Source organism: Grammomys surdaster, unplaced genomic scaffold (genome assembly GCF_004785775.1).
Source record: "Grammomys surdaster isolate TR1022 unplaced genomic scaffold, NIH_TR_1.0 224, whole genome shotgun sequence".
Classification (NCBI taxonomy): Eukaryota; Metazoa; Chordata; class Mammalia; order Rodentia; family Muridae; genus Grammomys; species Grammomys surdaster.
Genome location: NW_021604669.1, coordinates 520061 through 538721, shown reverse-complemented (window position 1 = coordinate 538721; position 18661 = coordinate 520061). Strand labels below are relative to the sequence as shown.

Here is an 18661-nt window from a genome sequence, read left to right as displayed (position 1 = left end):
ATGCAGCACAGTCTCACACCCACAGCCCACGCAGACAGCTCACCTGCCACCTGCTGGCAGCACCAGCAAATTGCAGGGTCAGTTCTGAGCGGTTTGTTGACTACCTGAAGACTACCCACTGGGAACTATGGCAGGTACCCAGTCTCTTTCTACTCCCTTAGTGGCCCAAGTTGAACAGAGCACCTTGTCCTACCACAAATGTCAAGAAGTCACACAGGATCCCAAGATTATCCACCATGTCTCGAGAGTCCCCATGGAGAGGGTGGAAGCCTACAACAGGCTGGCTCCTTGAGCCCTGGAGTTCTTGGCAGTCCCCATGGTGGAAAGCTGAGCGTCAACACATGCAAGTCTCACCAGCATCTGCAGGATGGCCTCCCTGTGCAGTCAGCTGGCATCCAGGTCCTCCTTAGTCAAGTATAGAAGCAGCACCTGCTCTGGCCCTGCCACTTAGCTATCATTTCCACTAAAGTTTCTTCTGGCGATCGGCCAGGCCTGCAAATTACCATCTGATACCTTGGAAGTCTTCTTCCCTAGTCCCAGTCAGGACATCTCTGTCGTGGGGCCTTGCCCTGGGATACTGAAAGCCTGGGGAGTTGACAGGTGCTTAGCTCTTAGCCCAGGAGAGCATGCTCCAGGGAGAAGAGGCTATAGGTTGCTAGGTAAGGTTGGCAGGAGTGAGGGTTGGTGGTCCCTGGTCACCTGTCCCATGATTATGCAGGCACGAGGAGAGTACAATGCGCTTATACTCCATGCTGGTATACAATGATGCCAGTTTCTGGACCATAGCAAGTCTAGGGATACAGTCCTGACCCCCAAGAGCGCATACTCTTTGCACCCAGCTTTTATGGGTCATAGGCCTCTTTGTGAGTTACTAAGGACATGCCAGTGAAAGGAACCAAAATCCACTGTCTCACTGAAGGCTGCAGACCCATCACAGGCCCAGCTCCAGGTAGAATCTGTGAAGCCAGACTCCAAAAGAAATGGCCACCTGATACCATGAAGTCAAAGTCCAAACACCATCCCAGGGAGCCTGCCCCTGCTGAATGGACTGAGGATGGGAAACTTGGGGAGGATTTTCAATTTAATTCTTCCTTGATTTCTTTAATTCACCAAATGTTTTAATATAATAAATGAATTTCTCTAACCCCATTTACTCTCTGATCGGACAAGCTGGGCACATTTCCAGAGCCTTCTGTGGCAGTGGCTCCAGAGAGACAATCAGTGAGCTTCCATCTGGTCCCCAAGCACTGGTCAAGCTGGGAGGAATTTCAGAATGAGGGGCTCCACTCCAACACCAAGATCCAGCTCAGCCCCAGCACCATCTGCTCCATCATCTCCAAGGACCCTGGACTCAGCCTCTCTGGTCTTCTACAGAAGGCATGGTCAAGGTCCTCTCTCCAGTTCTGGAACCTTCCCCTTTAAAACACATGGCCCAGCCAGCTTGTCCCTCTCCCTTGGCACCAGAGCCCTCAAGCAGCAGTATAGCTAGGGCATGGCTAGGTTGTCTGGGCCCTGGCTATTGAGAAGGCAGGACCTCATCTCCACTGTCATTCTGGACCAGGATCTAAGGGACAGAGGTACAGCAATGAATGGGTATGAGCTAGCACAGATGGCATGGGAGAGTCTGGGTACTACTGGACTCCAGCTGTGCCCAGTGTACTTGGGGTAGAATCTACCCTGGTTAGGCGCATGAAGCTGGGGCAGCTGTGTGGTCCCGTAGCTCTATCTAAGGGCAGACATTGGGATGTCATGGCTCCGCCTGGGCGAGCTGGTGATGAAGGAACTAGATTAGCTCCTTATGAGGGGAAAGGGCAGATATTGAGAGGCTTTTTCTCAAGACCCACCAAGTAGGCACAACCAATGCCACTTCGAGTAACGGTGAAGCCACCCTCACCCAGGTCTCCTTCCCAAGCCAACGTCCTTCCCACGCATCACGGGAACACAAGGAAGTCAGCAGAGGCCTTTAAATAAACAAATATGTGGATAGATGAATGTAAAATAAAAGACCTAAAAAATCTGTTGACAAGTGCTCTCATCCAAGGCAGTAATTATCGCCTCCCTTCCCTGTGGGTGGGAGGAAGTGAGCAGGGCCTGCGGGTGGGGGAGGCTCTGGCCCTGTGCCAGGCCTCACTCTATCCCCCCCATCCCCAACGCCTCCTTCTCTGCAGCCTCCTGAGCTTCCAGGCTCGTGGAAAGAACTCCGGCAAGGGTCCTGGCCCGGTATAGCACTTTCTGTAAGATGCGAGCACGGCACCCACATTCTCTGGACCTCGATATACGCATCTGTCAACTGGGAATGGTGCTGTACTGCAATGACCCAGTGTGTGATATGATCTCAGCAAGCACCTTTATTCTCTGGTCCTACCTGCCTGCAGAACACTGGGGACTTTTTATATCTTGCAACTTTATTAGGGGACCTGCCTGCCTAAGAAGAGGCTTCCTACTGTGTGGTCAGATAAAGTTTTAGCATCTGAGACATAGAGCTGCTACCACCCCTTGAAAACAAGATGCCTAATCAAGGGCCAGTGCATAGCAAAGACAGCAGACTAGAAACATCACTATCGATTCCATGAGAGGACACTCTAAAGACTGGTCCCCCGTAAGCCACGGGATATCAGTAAAATATCAGGCCCTGAAAACAGTTACGCAGAGGCCTGTTCCATCTGCTTCTCTGTTCCTGGCCTGACATGTCTTGATAGGCTTGTGGCACTTCCACAAGAGCCTGTGCATAACCTACAGCTGTTCTAACAGCTGGCCCATCCCAGAAGAGAGAGCTGGAAAAAACTGGGTCCAATCTCATCACCAGATGTCATGGGCCAGTTAGCATCAAGTCAGACCTGCTAGGGAAAGAATTCCCGAGAAAACTCGGTGTGACATGACCTGAGGGTTGAGTCTCAAAGGGCAGCTCCCTATAAGCTGAAGGCATAGGGGCCCAGACTACCCATGTGTGCTGCAGGGAGCCCATGCCTTTGATGGGCTGCCCCACTGAGGGCACAGAGTGGGGATATGGGGCTGAGTTTGCAGGGGGACGTGGGGACGGCAGTTCAACCATGCCAGGCAGGGCCCTGTAAGGACTTCTTTCCCCTTCATACAAGTCCACCTTCCCTAGCACACATGGCAAAGAACAAGGCTGAAGAAACAGTTTAGCGGATCTCCCAGCCTCCTGAAAGGGAGACAAAGCTCTTCTTTATGCTGCCTACAAAGGCTTAATTTGGGTCTTTAGCTCTGATGCCCAGATTAAGGATTTGCTTGCCAGGTGCTGGGGTGCAGAGTGGGGCCTGTGATGGTTTTCCAGCTAGAGAAAAGCTGACAAAGGCAGCTTTCTCACCCCTAGCCATGGCTCAAACACACACAGACTTAGGAATAAATAAACCCTGCCGTGGGACCACCAGAGAAAGGGCTTGGTTTCCCATGAGAAGACGCAAAGTTGGGATGGGCATCTTTGGGGACAATGATATTGGGCTGACCCTGGCCTCCTTCTGCCGAGGGAGCAGGAGCTGGAAGGTTCAGACCTAGGCAGTGTCTGGGGCTCAGGCTCTGGGAAATTGGGCATTTTCTCACGCACTGCAATCCCAGCTAAGAGGAGGGATCAGGTGGTGCCACTTCCTCACTTGGGGAAGGTGCCAACATCTGCTCTTCAACTCCTCCAAATGGCACGGGCCAAGAGACGAAGGAGAACTCTGCTCTGTGCTCTAAATACGATAGCATGACAACTGACTTCTAGCTAAACTGTGGGAATGAAAATGTATGGCCCCTGTGGTCTAGGTACACACACAAACAGAAAGAAAATAAAGGAAAGGAAAGGAAAGGAAAGGGAAGGGAAGGGAAGGGAAGGGAAGGGAAGGGAAGGGAAGGGAAGGGAAGGGAAGGGAAGGGAAGGGAAGGAAAGGAAAGAAGGGAGGGAGGGAGGAAGAGAGACAGAGAGGGAAGGAGGAAAAGAAAAATAAGAAAAACAACCATTTAGCTATGTCAGCCAGTGGTGGTACAAAGGCAGACAGTATGAACCTGAGGCTTGTCCCCAATAGCAAGCTATCAGCTCTGCTTGGGGCCAGACTGTCCAGACCAACCAGGGGCCACTCACTGTCTGAGACTGCATGGGGGGGCCCCAGCAGCTATGCCTCATCCTCAGGACTGCTGTGAACCTTCATACTGCCTGAAGCCAGCATGGATGACGTCTCTGCCTCAGTGTGGCAGCGGCTGATCACACCACGACCTTCAGTGAATGCACACACACACACACACACACTTTTCCTCAGGGCAGAATCGTAGGACCACAATCAACCATGTTCAACCTCAGCTGACACCCCTAGGCCTCCAGATCAGGGTACAAATTCACCCTGTCTCCACTGCCTCTTCCATATCTACCAGTGGCAGGTTTTGGCATTTATATTCAAGTTCTTGTTCAAGTAATTATCTGGGGGTATGAGGGAGTATGAAGTGACCAACACCATGACAGTCCTCTCCTTTAAAAAAAAATGAGACAGAGCATCACACTGTAGTCCAGGCTAACCTACAGTGGTCTTGAATTCACAGCCATCCTCCTGCCTCAGCCTCCTGAGCTATGTTTATTTTTTTCCCCAGGAGCCACTTTGGTTGAGTTCATGTTCACTGTTCATTATTTATTTGGAAATACTCTTTGAGAACATCTCCACATTGATTTGCAAGAGATCTTCATGAATGTTGGCAGACAGCGTTTCAGACAGAACCATGCTGCGCAAAAGCTCTCTAACTCTGGACAGCCTTCTGCTCTCTTACTGACGTACTGCTTTTGATAAAGTCATCAGTCTTCGTCTCTGTGGTCAGTGCCCTGCCACTGTGGAGGTAGGAAGTATTTCCTGCTTCTAGGGCTGTCTTTGTTTTGGAGGGAACGTTTATATGCATAAAAGATCTTTGTCCCTAGTTCAGATTCAACTAAGCTGGTATCAAACCCTGAGTAAGCATCAAGTTCTCGAAGGACAGCCACCTTCTCCGGCCACCTCCACCACCCACTCAATAGCCAGCACACACCTGGGCTGCATCTGGACCACCCAAAACCAACCCATGCACCTCACAGATTCTACACCACCAGTTTGGCTAGTGTCTGTGGTATGAACAAGTTCTTCAGTTCTGCAAACTTACCTTCACTACTCTGTCTCTTCCATTCACACAGGTGTACACACACACACACACACACACACACACACACACACACACACACACATGCTGACCTGGACTCTAAACACAGCACTCTCATTCCTTACATCTTCTCTCCTTTCCTGACAGTGACAGCAGCCATGCTGGATCTCTTCCTTCCTTTGATGCCATGCTAATGCAGTCATTTCTTTCTTCTTTTTCAAGGTGTCTCTGTGCCACCATCCATGGCCTCAATACCAGGGCACTAGGAACACAGGCACATGCTGCCACACCAACTTAGAGTGACACCAGGTCCTATATGCCATTTTCAAGCTCACTGTCCTCTTAGATGCTGTCCTGAAAAAGTGGTCTTGTTTGGAGGTATACTGTTGGTTCTAATGTCCCTGCAGTGACACTCAGTGTCAGTGATATGACTAAGCTCTCCCTGATCCCACCTTTGGTCTCCTCTTCATACCTGCTGCAAAGCCCCAAGAAGCACCAAAGGAGGAGACAAGACCTTCTGCCCTCAGACTCAGGAGACTGCTTCCCTGGCTCGTGTGGTGTCTGATGAACACTTCCAAAGACACCTTTGTAGGTCATTTCCTTTACGGGGCTGAGGTCTATCCTGAGCTTTCTTCTCTATCTGTGGTGAGGACCTTGCCAGTTTCTTCCTGTTACACTGAATGCCTCTGAGTGCAAACTAACCTTGACGTCTGTGGCCAATATCATAATGCCTTTTGCAAAGAGAACCTTACAAAGAGGCCATTCCACTCTGGACCTTCAGCCTCCAAAACTGAGCTAAATGTTATTGCTTCTCTTTATAAGTTATCCCAGCCTGTAGAAAGCAGGTTAAAACCACCTGAACACCAATCAGTCTTGCATAGCACAGAGAACTAACAATGGCTGTCACTTGGCTGCTTCACTGTGCACCATGGTTCAGCAGAGTTTTGAAAGCTGTCAGCTAAGCCTGACCACCGTGGGGCTCCTACCTCAGCTCTTCCTGCCCTTTCCCACAGCACAAACAATCGCAGGTTCTGGATTGTCTCCAAGGTTCCAGATACAGTCAAAACTTGGTTTTTACCTGCTTACTGCCCTGCTGCATGCTGGAAAGCAGTGCTTTGGGCTTTTCTGCAATCCTCTATTGTAAATAGTACAAAATGGGAAACATGGAAGAATATAAAAGGATAGAAAGATGACCTGGCACCAAGCAGCCACCAATGTACACTTAGGCTGTCAGCTCCCGAGAACAGATAGTCTCTGAAGGGATCTACTGGGTATCCCCCACTAATCCACATCATCTCCCTGGGTCTGTTTCCCTGCTGCTCAGCCCTAATAATCTCTGCTCTTCCAGATTTCTAGGAGATGCTGGGAGGCCACCTTTAGGAAGCACTTCTGAGAACAAACCCTTCCAAGAACACAGTCTGAAGACATGCAATGAGCCCCTGGTACCTGTTACAGTGCTCCCAAGGAATGCCTACTCTTCTGCTCTGGTGGAGAGGCTACATCAAACAAACCCAGGACAAGACAGCTAGTGAAGGGGGTTCAAGGAAGGAGTAATAACTAGCTGGACACCACCCCTCTCAGCCCCTCACCCTCTGCACCACTCCATAGCTGAATAGCATCTGAGAGTTGGGTTTTCAGCCAGTGCAGCTGACGGTGCTCCTGCTGCAGAGGGTGGTCTTACAGAACATTTGTCCAGTCTTGCCCCAGACACAGGCTTTTGGTCCCCAGAGATCCCTGTGCCCACTTCATCCTCCACAGGGTTACATCCCCTTTTCCATGTGTCCTCACACCCTCTGCCCTAACAGAGCACTAGGCCCATCATAGTTTATATCTTCAGTTGGCATCCCTTTAGACACTGACACCACAGGAGCTCTCTCTAGGATGCTTGGCATAGCCCATGGGTGTCGGGAGCAGCTCTGCCAAGGCATGTGGATGCAAACCCTTAGAAATCCAACTGAGAAGAATAATGGACCCATTTCACAGGTCAGAAGGCTGTGGCCAAGTCCCGAGTGGCTGCTTACACAGGTGATGAGGCTAAGCCATGCCTCATCTCGCCAACAGCTCCTCTATTTCTTCCAGCTTCTCTGTTGAAATGTCTTCTGCCATGCTTCCAGTGCCCAGGGGAGTCCAGCTACAATGCTAGCGTTCCAAGAGAAATGCTCCGTGCCTTAGCATGGTCAGCTCAGGCTTCCTGTGCACAGCACCAGCTGGTGGGGCCACCGTCTTGCCTCTGGCCAAGCAGAATCTGCACCAAGGAAACCAGCTGGTTCTCAGAAATTTCGTTCAAGTGAGTCTGAAGCCACACCCACATAGCCTAACACCCTTCTGAATGGTTCTGGCTGAACAGGCTTCTCTACCCCATAGCATACCTACCACTACGCCTACCCAGCACTCATGATGACAACTCTATATAAGCATGCTGCTCATTGGCAGTGTGCACCACAGTCCCGGGGTGTATGGTCTACCCTTTCCATAGCAGTTTTGTGAGACTTGTTTTCATTTTAGCATCAGGGGAAGTTATAGTTACTGGCCCATGTGAAAACCCAAGACAACAAAGAGGCAGAGAGAAAAACACTGGCCACTCTACTCTGTAGCCTATCGCTCAGTGGGATCAACCTACACATAATCTTCCAGAGAGCCCTACTGGGCACACTTCCATGACCATGCTTCTGGAAGGCCTCTCTGCCACCTGAGGTCACATCACACATCAAAACCTTGCACAAAAGGAAAGGGACATGAGTATAAAGTCACAGTAACTCTCAGACTCCAGAGACTAACAAGGACTCCACCTTTAGGCACCAGCAAGCTCAACAGCAGCCAGTCTGCAAGGAGTTATCACCTGAGATGACAATGGTTCTGACCGTTCCTGCCACCACTGCTTTCCCCAAAGACAGGATGCAGGAGCCACTCCCTCCTGCACTGAAAGTGTGTGTGTAAGACTTCAGATTACTGCTGAACCAAAGTAGGGGTCTGGCTCTCTCAGTTCCTGTTCCCCAGTCTTGGCTACATTCATCAGAGCTGGCAGCCTCATTTCTCACCTAGCCTGCTGTGACCTGGTCTGACTCCTCCCCATCCTGCAGTCACATGTGACAGTGGACATTCAGGGATCACCATAGAGTATCTCCTGTAAGGACAAAAGGCTCAGGCCCCATGTCACGGCCCAATGGCCCCTGTTCAGGTTAAGAACTGGATGCAGGAAGACCTGAGTTCTTGGCCAGTTATGGCTGCTATGCATTTGGAGGGACCCTCATCTCTGAACAGGGAACAAGACCAACAGCCCACACTGTCAGAGAAGAGGGTCACAAAACTAGCACAGGGCCCAAGGATCAATTTATCTAAGGTCCTGGGGGCCCCTTGGCCTTAACTTGAACCACACATCCTATCGAAGTTTGTACCCTACAAAGTCAAAGATATGTGGACTCCTGTCTCCATCAGTCCACTCAGCTAGACAGAATACATCACTAGCCTCTCCAGAAGATGGCTGGCATGGACTATATCATCCTAGCTCTAGAGAAACACCCCCTGAAACATAGGGCCTGGCCACTTGGAGCTGAGCCCCTGTGCTATGTAAGAGGTTCTTCATGACAGTGTGTGAAGAATGAATGTGTAAACAGAGGAAAGCACACATGCACATGGGGACTAGAATAATGTTGCAGTGACACAGGACACTGGTGCACTGCTTGGTGTCACCTAGGAAGAACAAACATCCCACCAAAGATTTAGAGTGAAGTGCCATCTTGCCTCGTGAACCACTGCAGTTGTGACTTTAAAATGCTGGGCGTAAGCAGCTGCTGGCCACCCAAACCAAGGACAAAGGGCTTTCAGAGTCTGATTTCTGGAATATTCTAGTCACTGGATCAATGGCTACCACCTCCTCAGCACCTTCATGTTAGTGTAAGTCAATACTTGGAATCAGAATGTTTTCACCAACGGTGACTCAGTACTACACAGATGCATTATGATTGTTACAACCCAGTCTTAGAACACTAGCATAGTCCCAGTGCCCTGACAGCCTAATTCAGCTAGACCCTGCTCACACCAGTCCCTGCAGCCACCAGTCCATGTTCCAGTCTCCACGACCCGAACTTGTCTCAGGAGCATACCCACGTGTTCAGGCTCCATCCATCCTTATTCCAGACTTGTGCTGACTGAGCCACTCCCACACAGGCAGGTCTCCTGATTTCACCCCTGCTGCTGCTGCTGACAGTCCCTGAGAGTGTGGGCCACAGCGCTCACAGCTCGACAGAACAGGGGTGGCAGACATTTCCCGTCAAGGGCAGATGCTTGGTGTTCTAGGCTTCGCAGGCAATCTGCTACAGATACAGTACCAGTAGCAGAGGACAGTGGAACCAGCCAGAGAGGCTGAGCATGGTAAGCTTCCTGGTGCAGGCAGGGGATGGCAGGCAGCAGCCTATTGCTTCACAGACTGTGGACTTGCAGCAGTTACTCTCATGCTCTGGGCACTCTCCAGTCTGTGAGAACTCTGGAAGGGTGTTGCCAACAAATGGAATGAGTGGACATGCATGGGTGGATAGTGCAGGAAGGGACAGCAGTAGCCGGGACAGTGTGTGGCAGTCATCTGTGAGAACCGTCACGTGACCATGATGTTGGTGTAACTGAGAGGGTACAAACGGAGGCGCGGCACAGGATGGCTGGAGGTAGAAGGGTAGGGGACAGAAAGCAGGGCAGGATGAGAAGACATAAGCAATAGAGCCGAGGGCCATGCAACTGCTGACAGGGTGTTCAGGATGTTCATCTCCAGGAAGAGTAGACTGCCCTCATGACCACTGTACCATGGGCTCCAGAAGAGTAGAGGCTCTCAGGAAGTGTGCTGGCCACAGAATGAGCCCAGAATGAGCTCAGCTGTCCTGAGTGTCCTTCTACATCTATCAGTCCAGTGTCTTGCCCCTGCCAGCTCTGCACCCCATCACAGGCACCAGGGTATCTTCTCCTCCGCCCACCAGCCACCACCTTCACCAAGCCTCAAGTTCCCTAAGGGAAAACATGCCAGGCAGAAGCCCCACAGCTCTGACACCTGCTTCATGGCACTGGAGCTGGCGGCGGCGGTTTTCTTGGTGTCTTGCTGGACTTCAAGCCTGGAGTAGTGAGGCTGGGGTTGGTAGGAAGCTCAGGGATAGCCCAGAGTGAGAGAGAAGAACAGGGAGATGGGGCAGAACCAGGCAGACAGAGTTTGGGAGATGCTCAGATGAAGGATGTGAGGCGCCAAGGACAGCCAGGAGCAGAACGGCAAGGCACAGGAGTGAGGGGTGCTTCAGGTAGGTAGTAAGTATACCACAAAGAGCAAAAAGGCAGACAGAGGCAAGGACAGCAACCTAGAGGAACAGGCAGAGAACACACCAAAAGACAAGAGAGGGTGGGGAGGTGGATGGATAGGGGCATGCAGAGCAGAGAAGGCAAAACACACAGATGGCCGCGGGAGGTGAAGGCACCAACCCTGTGGCTCTAACTCCTTCCTAGGCAAATGACTAGACTTTCTGCTCCTACTGAGGCCAGCGCTTGTCATGCAGAGAGGCACACCATACCACTCTCCCAGCCTTGTGATAACCTAAACCTGGCAGAGTAGGGGCCTCTTCCATGAGGGAACTCAGGTCCTTCCAGCACAAAAGACTTACCTACAATTTCATGTGACCCACCCTCTCCAAATACCATGAGTCTGCTGCTTAGGGATGGCCCTACACACCTTACCCACAGTGCCAGCCAAGGCAACCCTGTCCTAGCCTGTCCCCAACACACATAGCCCAACAGAGAAGGAGGTCTGACCTGGCAGGAACCACAGCCTTGGGTCCTCAAAGGCCACCAACCACCATGCCCTGTACCATAGAGCAGCCTGCCTGAGACCACTGATCATGGCAGAAACAGCGAATAAGGCCCTGCCTCCCAAGGGACACAGTCCTGGCAGCCTGCATGGGAAGAGAAAACAAACAGAGAATACTTGCAGACAAGCACAGGCTAAGGACACTATGGCAAGTTACAAAGAGGGCTGGAGCTAGCAGAGCCTTTCCTGTCATATGTCACTACCTGCTATGGCCCAAGGTCATCTGCTTACCTGGCCAACCTCAGAACATCACAGCACAGACTTCCCCAGGACCATGTCACTTGCCACTCCCTATGAGAACCACCCGATAGCCTCTGGGCCTAACGTCATCTGAGTGCCACTAGCCCACGTTCTGTTCCCAGCTGCCTCTGAACTCCAAGCTAGCCTCCATGGCCTTCCGCTGGCAGCAGCTCTGCCCAGGTATCGCATTGGCCCCCTTTACCCACCTCAGCCTCTGCGAGCCCCATCCTTCCAGTCCCTGAAGCAAAGCCCTGCCCCAAGCAGCCCACTACACGGTTTATCAGCCAGCTCTGCTGCACTGTGTTTAGGCAAATGCTGCACCAACACGTCCGTTCTTCTCATGTCTCCAGACTTCCGTAGTGTCTTCTGGCCATCTACTACCACTACGTCACATGCCATTGCAGGTGGAGCAGCTTGAGGAATGCCTCTCAGAGATCAGTTCATGTCCCTCCAGCCTCTCCACATAGCAGCAACTCTGTTTCATTCCCAGCAAAGCCAAATCCCTAACTACGTTCCAGTACCACCCAGGGCACTGCTCTACAGGCCCTGGACAGGCAGGGAGAGTAGCAGCAGCTCAGCTGCCACCTGACATTCCATTCTTCAGATACAGAGCAGTGGGCAAAGCCCCAGTCCAAGGGGTAGGAGCCACTCTAGCTTCCTCCTCCTGTAAAGCCCTCTCTATTCCTCCTCAGATCCTGTCCCGGACAATGGCAGAGGGGATGGTGTGGCTCTCATCTTTCTGACATCCGCACGAGACTGAAAGCAGTCTACTTCTGTGTCCCTTCCAGGATGTGTCTCCTCTTCATCTCTCATAGACTGTGGCCATCTCATAACAGAAAAGCAAGCCAGCCTCCGTACCCGGCCTGGCATCCTTCGTGCATTAGGTCACTCTGCCAGCTACACAGCTAGTGAACCCAAGAAACAGCACAGAGAGAGAAAAGGAGTGCAAATCACCAGTAATTGCAGCAGCCAGCGAGAGCATTTACAGATTCCTCCTCTTCAAGGACACTCACAGTATTGACAGGCCCAACCCAGGGACTATGCACAGCTGTGGCCCAGATCAGCCTGTCTGCCAGCCCATCTACCACCAGAAGCAGAAATCAGAGCTATGAGTATACACAGCAGAGAGAATCACAATGCAGCGGGGACAGCACAGAGCAGAAGTTAGCACTTGGAGCTCCAGTATCAGAAAAGACAGGAGGACAAGATGGGTATGTATGCTGGAAGTCCACATCAGGGCTGTGTCTTGGGTTTGCCATCTGCAGAGAGCCCCGAGGAAGCCAAAGGAAACCTCCAAGAATAAACGAGGAAATTTTAGGTGCCACCAGGCAGCAGTGTACAAATGCCAGCCATGTATCTGAACTGTGGCCAAAATTGGAAAGTGAAATTTAAACAATGGCGTGTGTGACTGTATAGAAACCATGAGAACATTCAGATGAATTGAACATGTTACACCATGAACAAGGCATGTCACTGATAACTACAAGCAATTGCCTAAAGAGAGAACAAATAGAAGAAAAAGCAGCTTTATGGGGCATAAGACAATATCACTGAGATGTTAATTATTCAAAGCCTTCATAATCAAAATTAGAAAAAAGTTTTTTTAAAAATAGAAGTTAACAAGCTGATGCTGAGTTGAACTGAAACACAAAAGGTCTGGGCATCCAGAAGAGCTTCAGAAAAGCCAGCAGCGGAGGGCCCACACCTGAATTCAAGTATCACAGGCCCAGGATGTAATACAGCAATAGGCTCTGGCAGTTCTCCAAAAGGGCGCCAACATAGTCAACAGGAAAAAAAACTTTTTTTTTTACTTGTTTAATGAGCTCAGTCTTACCTCACCGCATACACAAAAATAAATTCCAAGCGTGTCAAGCCCAAAGGTGGGAGCTGAAAATACAAAAACCGTAAGCCTGCAAATACATGAGCCATTAATACATCGGCGCATTACTGTAATGAAGTGCCTGAGGCAGGCTACCTAATAAAGAAAAAAAAATCTCAACAACATGGCACAGGCCCTCATGAGGGCCTTCCAGGATTCATGGCTGAAGCACATGTGTACTTCTGGGGTCTCCTTTCCTAAACCACCAAAATTCTATCATGAGCCTCTCTGCCTTGGTGTCCTGTATTTAACCATCACCCCAAAAGCCTCACCATGCACCAAGGCTGGACTGAATGCTCACCTTCCTAATGGTAGCTGAGTGAAGGGTAAAGCATAAATCATGTTCACATCACAGGAGTGGGTGGAACACTCTGGGGACCTCAATAACGTTAGAAATAAGATACTCCAATAAAAGACAAGCCTGTGGCAGGAAAGTCTCCCCTTAGCACCTGGCACAGGACTTGCATTGAGCACATAAGCGCTCTGACAACCCCACAGTCACAAAACAAGAACAAGTAATGACAAGGACAGGCAAGAGACTGACATGCACCCAGAGGAGAACACAGTAGCCGCACAGTAGCCACTGTAATACACATGGAAGCTACAACTGTCCACACCTGCGGGCTCTGGAGAGGACACAGAGGCCTGTAAATGTCAGCTGCTCTGGAAAGCTGAGTGGATTCACCTCGAGTTAACACACACCTCATTATTGGCTCTACAATTTTGCTTCAGGCAACTCACCCAGAAGTGGAAACACACAGAAACCTTGTAGACACAGCGCAGCTTCAGCACTAACTGGAATCAGCCTTGGGTCCCTCAGAAGGTGCTGGGTAAAGAGAAAGTGATAAAGCCACTACTTAGCAATATAAAGGAAAGGACTCAGCATGGCCACCATGAGTGAGAAATGGCACGGAATACAAGGACAACCCCCATGGCTGTGCATGCATGTAGCTCACATGTAGTTCACAATAGACTAGAAAACAGGCAGTAGGTATCAGGTGAGAAGAACCAGAGAGAGTTTCTGAAAGAAAATGAATACTCAGCATTCACCCAGAACAACTCCGGCAAATACACAGTATCAGGCTTACTGAATGCATGCTAACCAACTGGTAGTATAGCTATCAATGAAACCGACTTACACTCACCACCACCCCCACACACACACGTACACACAAACATGTCCCAGTGACAGTGAACAAGTTGACAAAGCTCTGCCTGTCCTAGGACTAAAAAAAAGACATCCAGAACCAGATATGCCCTCTGGCACCTCAGCATGGGTGAGGGCACTGGGTATAGCAGCCTCATTTGGCAAGGACCTCTGGCCCTTGTAGAGAAGACTGGCACCAAATGTGCCTAGGGGTAACCCTACTGTCACACCAAAGAAGGCCCGACACCCTAAGCTGACACTCCTCTGAAACAAGTGTCTTTATTGGTTAAGGCACAGGGCTGAGATCAGAGTATGGGCTGTGGGTGGGGCACTCACAGCAGCCCTGGGTTTGTGCACAGTGTCTCCTAAGAAAACACGCAGGCGCTATCCCTGCTGAAGAGAAGATCTATTACCATCTCTGTTCTCATTCTGTAGATCCAGGAAAAGTCCTCCCTCAGGACCTCAGTTTTCCCATGTGGAGTGAGAAGCTCTGTCTGTATCTGTGAGCCTCTGGCCCCCAGAGTGCCTCTAAAAGTAAGTACATCTTCCCACAGCTAAATCAACCTCAGACCACTCTCAGCAGCACCTGAGAGGAGCAGCTTGCTCCTGCACCTGAGCTGTCAGGTCTCTGTGTACAGACGTGCTCAACTGTAGCAGGCTGGATAAGATGCTGTCAGGCTGTGGTCCTGATTAGTAACTGATGGGGGAGGGCTCAGCCTACTGTGAGTGGTGCCATCTCTGGGCTGGTGGTCCTGAGTTCTATAAGAAGGCAGGCTGAGAGAGCCATGAGGAGAATCTTAGTAAGCTGCCTCCATTCATGGCCTCTGCATCAGCTCCTGCCTCCAGGTTCCTGCCCTGTTTGAGTTCCTGACCTGACTTCCTTCAGTGATGGACTCTGATGTGGAAGTGGAAGCTAAATAAACCCCTTCCTCCCCAACTTTTGGTCATGGTGTTTCATCACAGCAACAGAAATCCTAGCTAAGCCACCTGGCCATCTGTGAGCCTGATGGAGGAATCTTCTCCACTGCCAAGAGAGAGCTGCTCATTTACCTTGATCCAGGCTGACCAAGAACCTGGTGTGGATTCAGCCCAGCCAGTGTCAGATACAGAGAGCAGCATCTGGTCCATTGCACCAGGCAAACACTGAGAAGGGATTCTAGGATCAACCAGCCAAGTACCTGGGATTCCAACAGTACCCTGAGATGACACTAGGCCACCCACAGCCAGACAAATATTGTCCTTGCCACCACTAAGCCATTAAATTACTGATATAAGTCTCATGCTTGAGTTTGAGGGCCTATGACATGGAGGCCTAGGCTAGACCCTGTGGCAGATCTCAAAGCAGCACTGCCTGGTGCAGGGCAAGGCTGAAAGGTTTAGCATGTGTGACCCAGGCCAGCAGGACCCTCTTAGAGGACTGGAGTCCCATTGGGCAGCACCAAACCTATGAGCTTTCTCTACTCCAGCCTGTGTCCACTGAGACATTTTCATCTCTGTGAGTCTGTCATTGAGTCTGGGGCACAACAGAGACATGGTTGAGCACGTGGTGGGACACAATACAAGGTGGCAAGCACCTGCCCTTACTGTATCCATGCATGTGTCTCAGGAGGTGGTCACAGATGTGCTTACTCCTAAAGTGTAAGGGGTGTGCAATTGTGTGTGCCACAGAGGTGAGTCACGGGGTTGTTGTGGCCTCAGGCTCTGAGCTCAGACTGGCTCACCCACAAGTGTGCAAGTGTGCATGTGGCACCATGCACGAGTACAGAGATGTAGTGGCCACACATACAGCCTGTCCTGAAGCGCCTGTCTGTTACTTAGTTCCCCCAAGGAATGGAGGCTCTGTTCCAAGGACGTCACTTCGTAAGAGAAGATGGTCAAGATAATCAAAAGGACTCTTCCTCCCATGGGTGTACCCCCACCATGCAGTCACTATGGCAGAAATTGGGCAAAGGAGGCCTGGACAAAGGACAGTGTAGACCACCTATGTACCTTGAACACTATGCTCAGTCCACTTCCGCCCAGCATAGGTCCTGGACAGGCCCCAGGCCTGCATACCACAAGTCTAGGAAAGGCTTCTCCCTTCTCCCTGAGAACATGAGGTTTGGCTCTCATCCCTAGTACTGCCCGCCCTGAACATCCAAAGGAACCTAGGATACACTCCTTCCATAGCCTCATGTCATCATACTGAGGATATACAGGAAACTGAAGGGAAGGAGGAGTCTGGGAAAGGCAGCCATGAATAGCTGATAATGGGGAACAGGCTGGCCAAGGAGACTGCCTCATGCTGGGAAAGGACACCTGAAAAGCTGGGGTTGGCCTGCATGATGGTCACAATACAGTAAGGCCTCCAGTGTCACCTCAGTGACCAAGGGCAGCAGGATGGAGAATGGGCCCAGGCCAGGACTCACCATGGGAGTTGATTTGAAAGGCACTGGCCACTGTGACCTGGCACAGCTCCTGAATGTCAAGAGCTTCACCCTGGGTGGCAAGAGAAAGGAGTAGAGAAGATAGATGATGGTGCTGCCTGCGGGATCACTATCAGCAGATGCTTGGGTTGTTCTCACAGTGGGGGTCTCCAGGACAGGTGCTCTGTACCCTACCGCTGCCTTCCAGTTCAACATGCAGAGCCAGACAGAGAGTCAGGGATGGATGTCTACAACTGCCCTCCTACCACTCGGGCTGCAAAGGGAAGGGGGTCTCTGCCTTAGTTTCTTTTCTGTTGCTGTAATAAAATCTCAGACAAAAGCAACTTAAGGGAGAAAGGATTCACTAGGCTCACAGTTCTAGGTCATAGTCATCATGGCGGGGAGGTCACAGAAGCAGACATTTGAGAAAACCAGTTATATTCTGTCCACATTCCAGAGCAGAGACCACTGGATTAACATATGCATGCTAGTGCTGTACTCACATTCTCTACTCTTATAAGATCCAGGATACCCTGCCTAGGGAATGGTGCCACCCACAGTGGGCAGGTCTTCCCATCTCATCTTAATCCAGGCAATCCTTCATAGACATTCATTCCCAGAGGCTAACCTTAACCCAGAGGATCCCTCAAAGGTGTTCCCAGAAGCCTGCCTCATAAGTATCTGATAATACTAACCTCACCAAAGAGAACACCTAGTCCCTGTGCTCTGCAGTCCGATTACTGTGCACATGGATAATTCTACCACAAAGTACACATGCCAAGAACAGTGAGGACTTCTATCCACACAAAACCATCAGGGCACTCAGAGTAGCACTGTGTCCTGAGAAGAAGTAGAGGCCAGCTAAATGCCCAGCATCAGATAAGCTATAGCCTTATCTGTTCACACAACGGAACAAAAGGGACTAAAGAGGGTTCTGACTGACACATATATGCTGCCATGTGATACACCCAGCATCTATGCTCAGCAGCAAACCAGGAGCTGCATGACTCCATCTAGACTACACACCTAGAAATGGCAAGTCTGCAGAGTTGGAACAGGCTGCAGTCGGGGTGAAGGTAAGTACAGTGGTTGGGGACCTCTCTGAGATGACAGAATATTTGGAAGTCAGAAGGTGATGAGAGCTGGCCAGCCTGGTTGTGCTGGTTGGTTAAAATTGTCAACATGACATCACCTAAAGTCACCTGAGAGGTGACTCAGTGAGGGACTGTCTAGCTCAGGGAGGCTGTGGGAAAGTCTGTTAGGAACTGTCTTGACTGCTTTGCTCAGTGTAAAAAGACACAGCCTGAATGTGGGTGACACCACTCCAGGTACTGGACTTTGGTATTGCCAGGAGCCTGGTCTGTGAAAGAAATACATTCTAAAAGCATTCCGGCCCTTGCCACACTAAAGGCAGAAGGAAACAGTCTGTACAATGGGCACTTATAACTCAGGAAATGGAATGTACTTTGTTGAGATGCAAAGGCTTGCTCTGCTCCAGTGTATTTGTTGTCCACACTTGTCTTTGTTCTCACTGGTGATCTGTTAAACAAACAAACAAACAAACAAACAAGCAAACCCCTATTCCTTGTAAATGTACTTCAATGATTGCATAGTATCTGCACACATAGTATCTGCACACATAGTATCTGCACACATAGTATCTGCACACATAGTGTCTGCACACATAGTGTCTGCACACATAGTATCTGCACACATAGTGTCTGCACACATAGTGTCTGCACACATAGTGTCTGCACACATAGTATCTGCACACATAGTATCTGCACACATAGTATCTGCACACATAGTATCTGCACACATAGTATCTGCACACATAGTGTCTGCACACATAGTATCTGCACGCATAGTATCTGTGCATCAGTTGTTCCTAATAAAAACTCAGCACAAGACATATTCTAGGTCCTTGAAGTTTCCTGTATGCTCCTTGGACCCCAGCTTCCCTGATGAAAATTCACATTCCAGGTTCTGTATCCATAGCACCTCGGAGTTAAGAGTAGAGAAAGTTAGCTGAGCGGTAA

General features: G+C 50.3%; 1 protein-coding gene across 1 annotated transcript in view; it reads right to left on the bottom strand.

Moving 5' to 3' along the window:
- Positions 1–270: 270 nt before the first annotated feature.
- The window catches only part of Tsnare1 (t-SNARE domain containing 1), a 31596-nt gene continuing 13205 nt past the window's right edge, over positions 271–18661 (bottom strand). Inside the window, 7 exon segments of the mRNA XM_028773271.1 lie at positions 271–492; positions 6194–6250; positions 6705–6723; positions 6725–6777; positions 10124–10211; positions 16004–16073; positions 16626–16709. Of these exon segments, the coding sequence (XP_028629104.1) occupies positions 271–492; positions 6194–6250; positions 6705–6723; positions 6725–6777; positions 10124–10211; positions 16004–16073; positions 16626–16709 (593 nt within the window).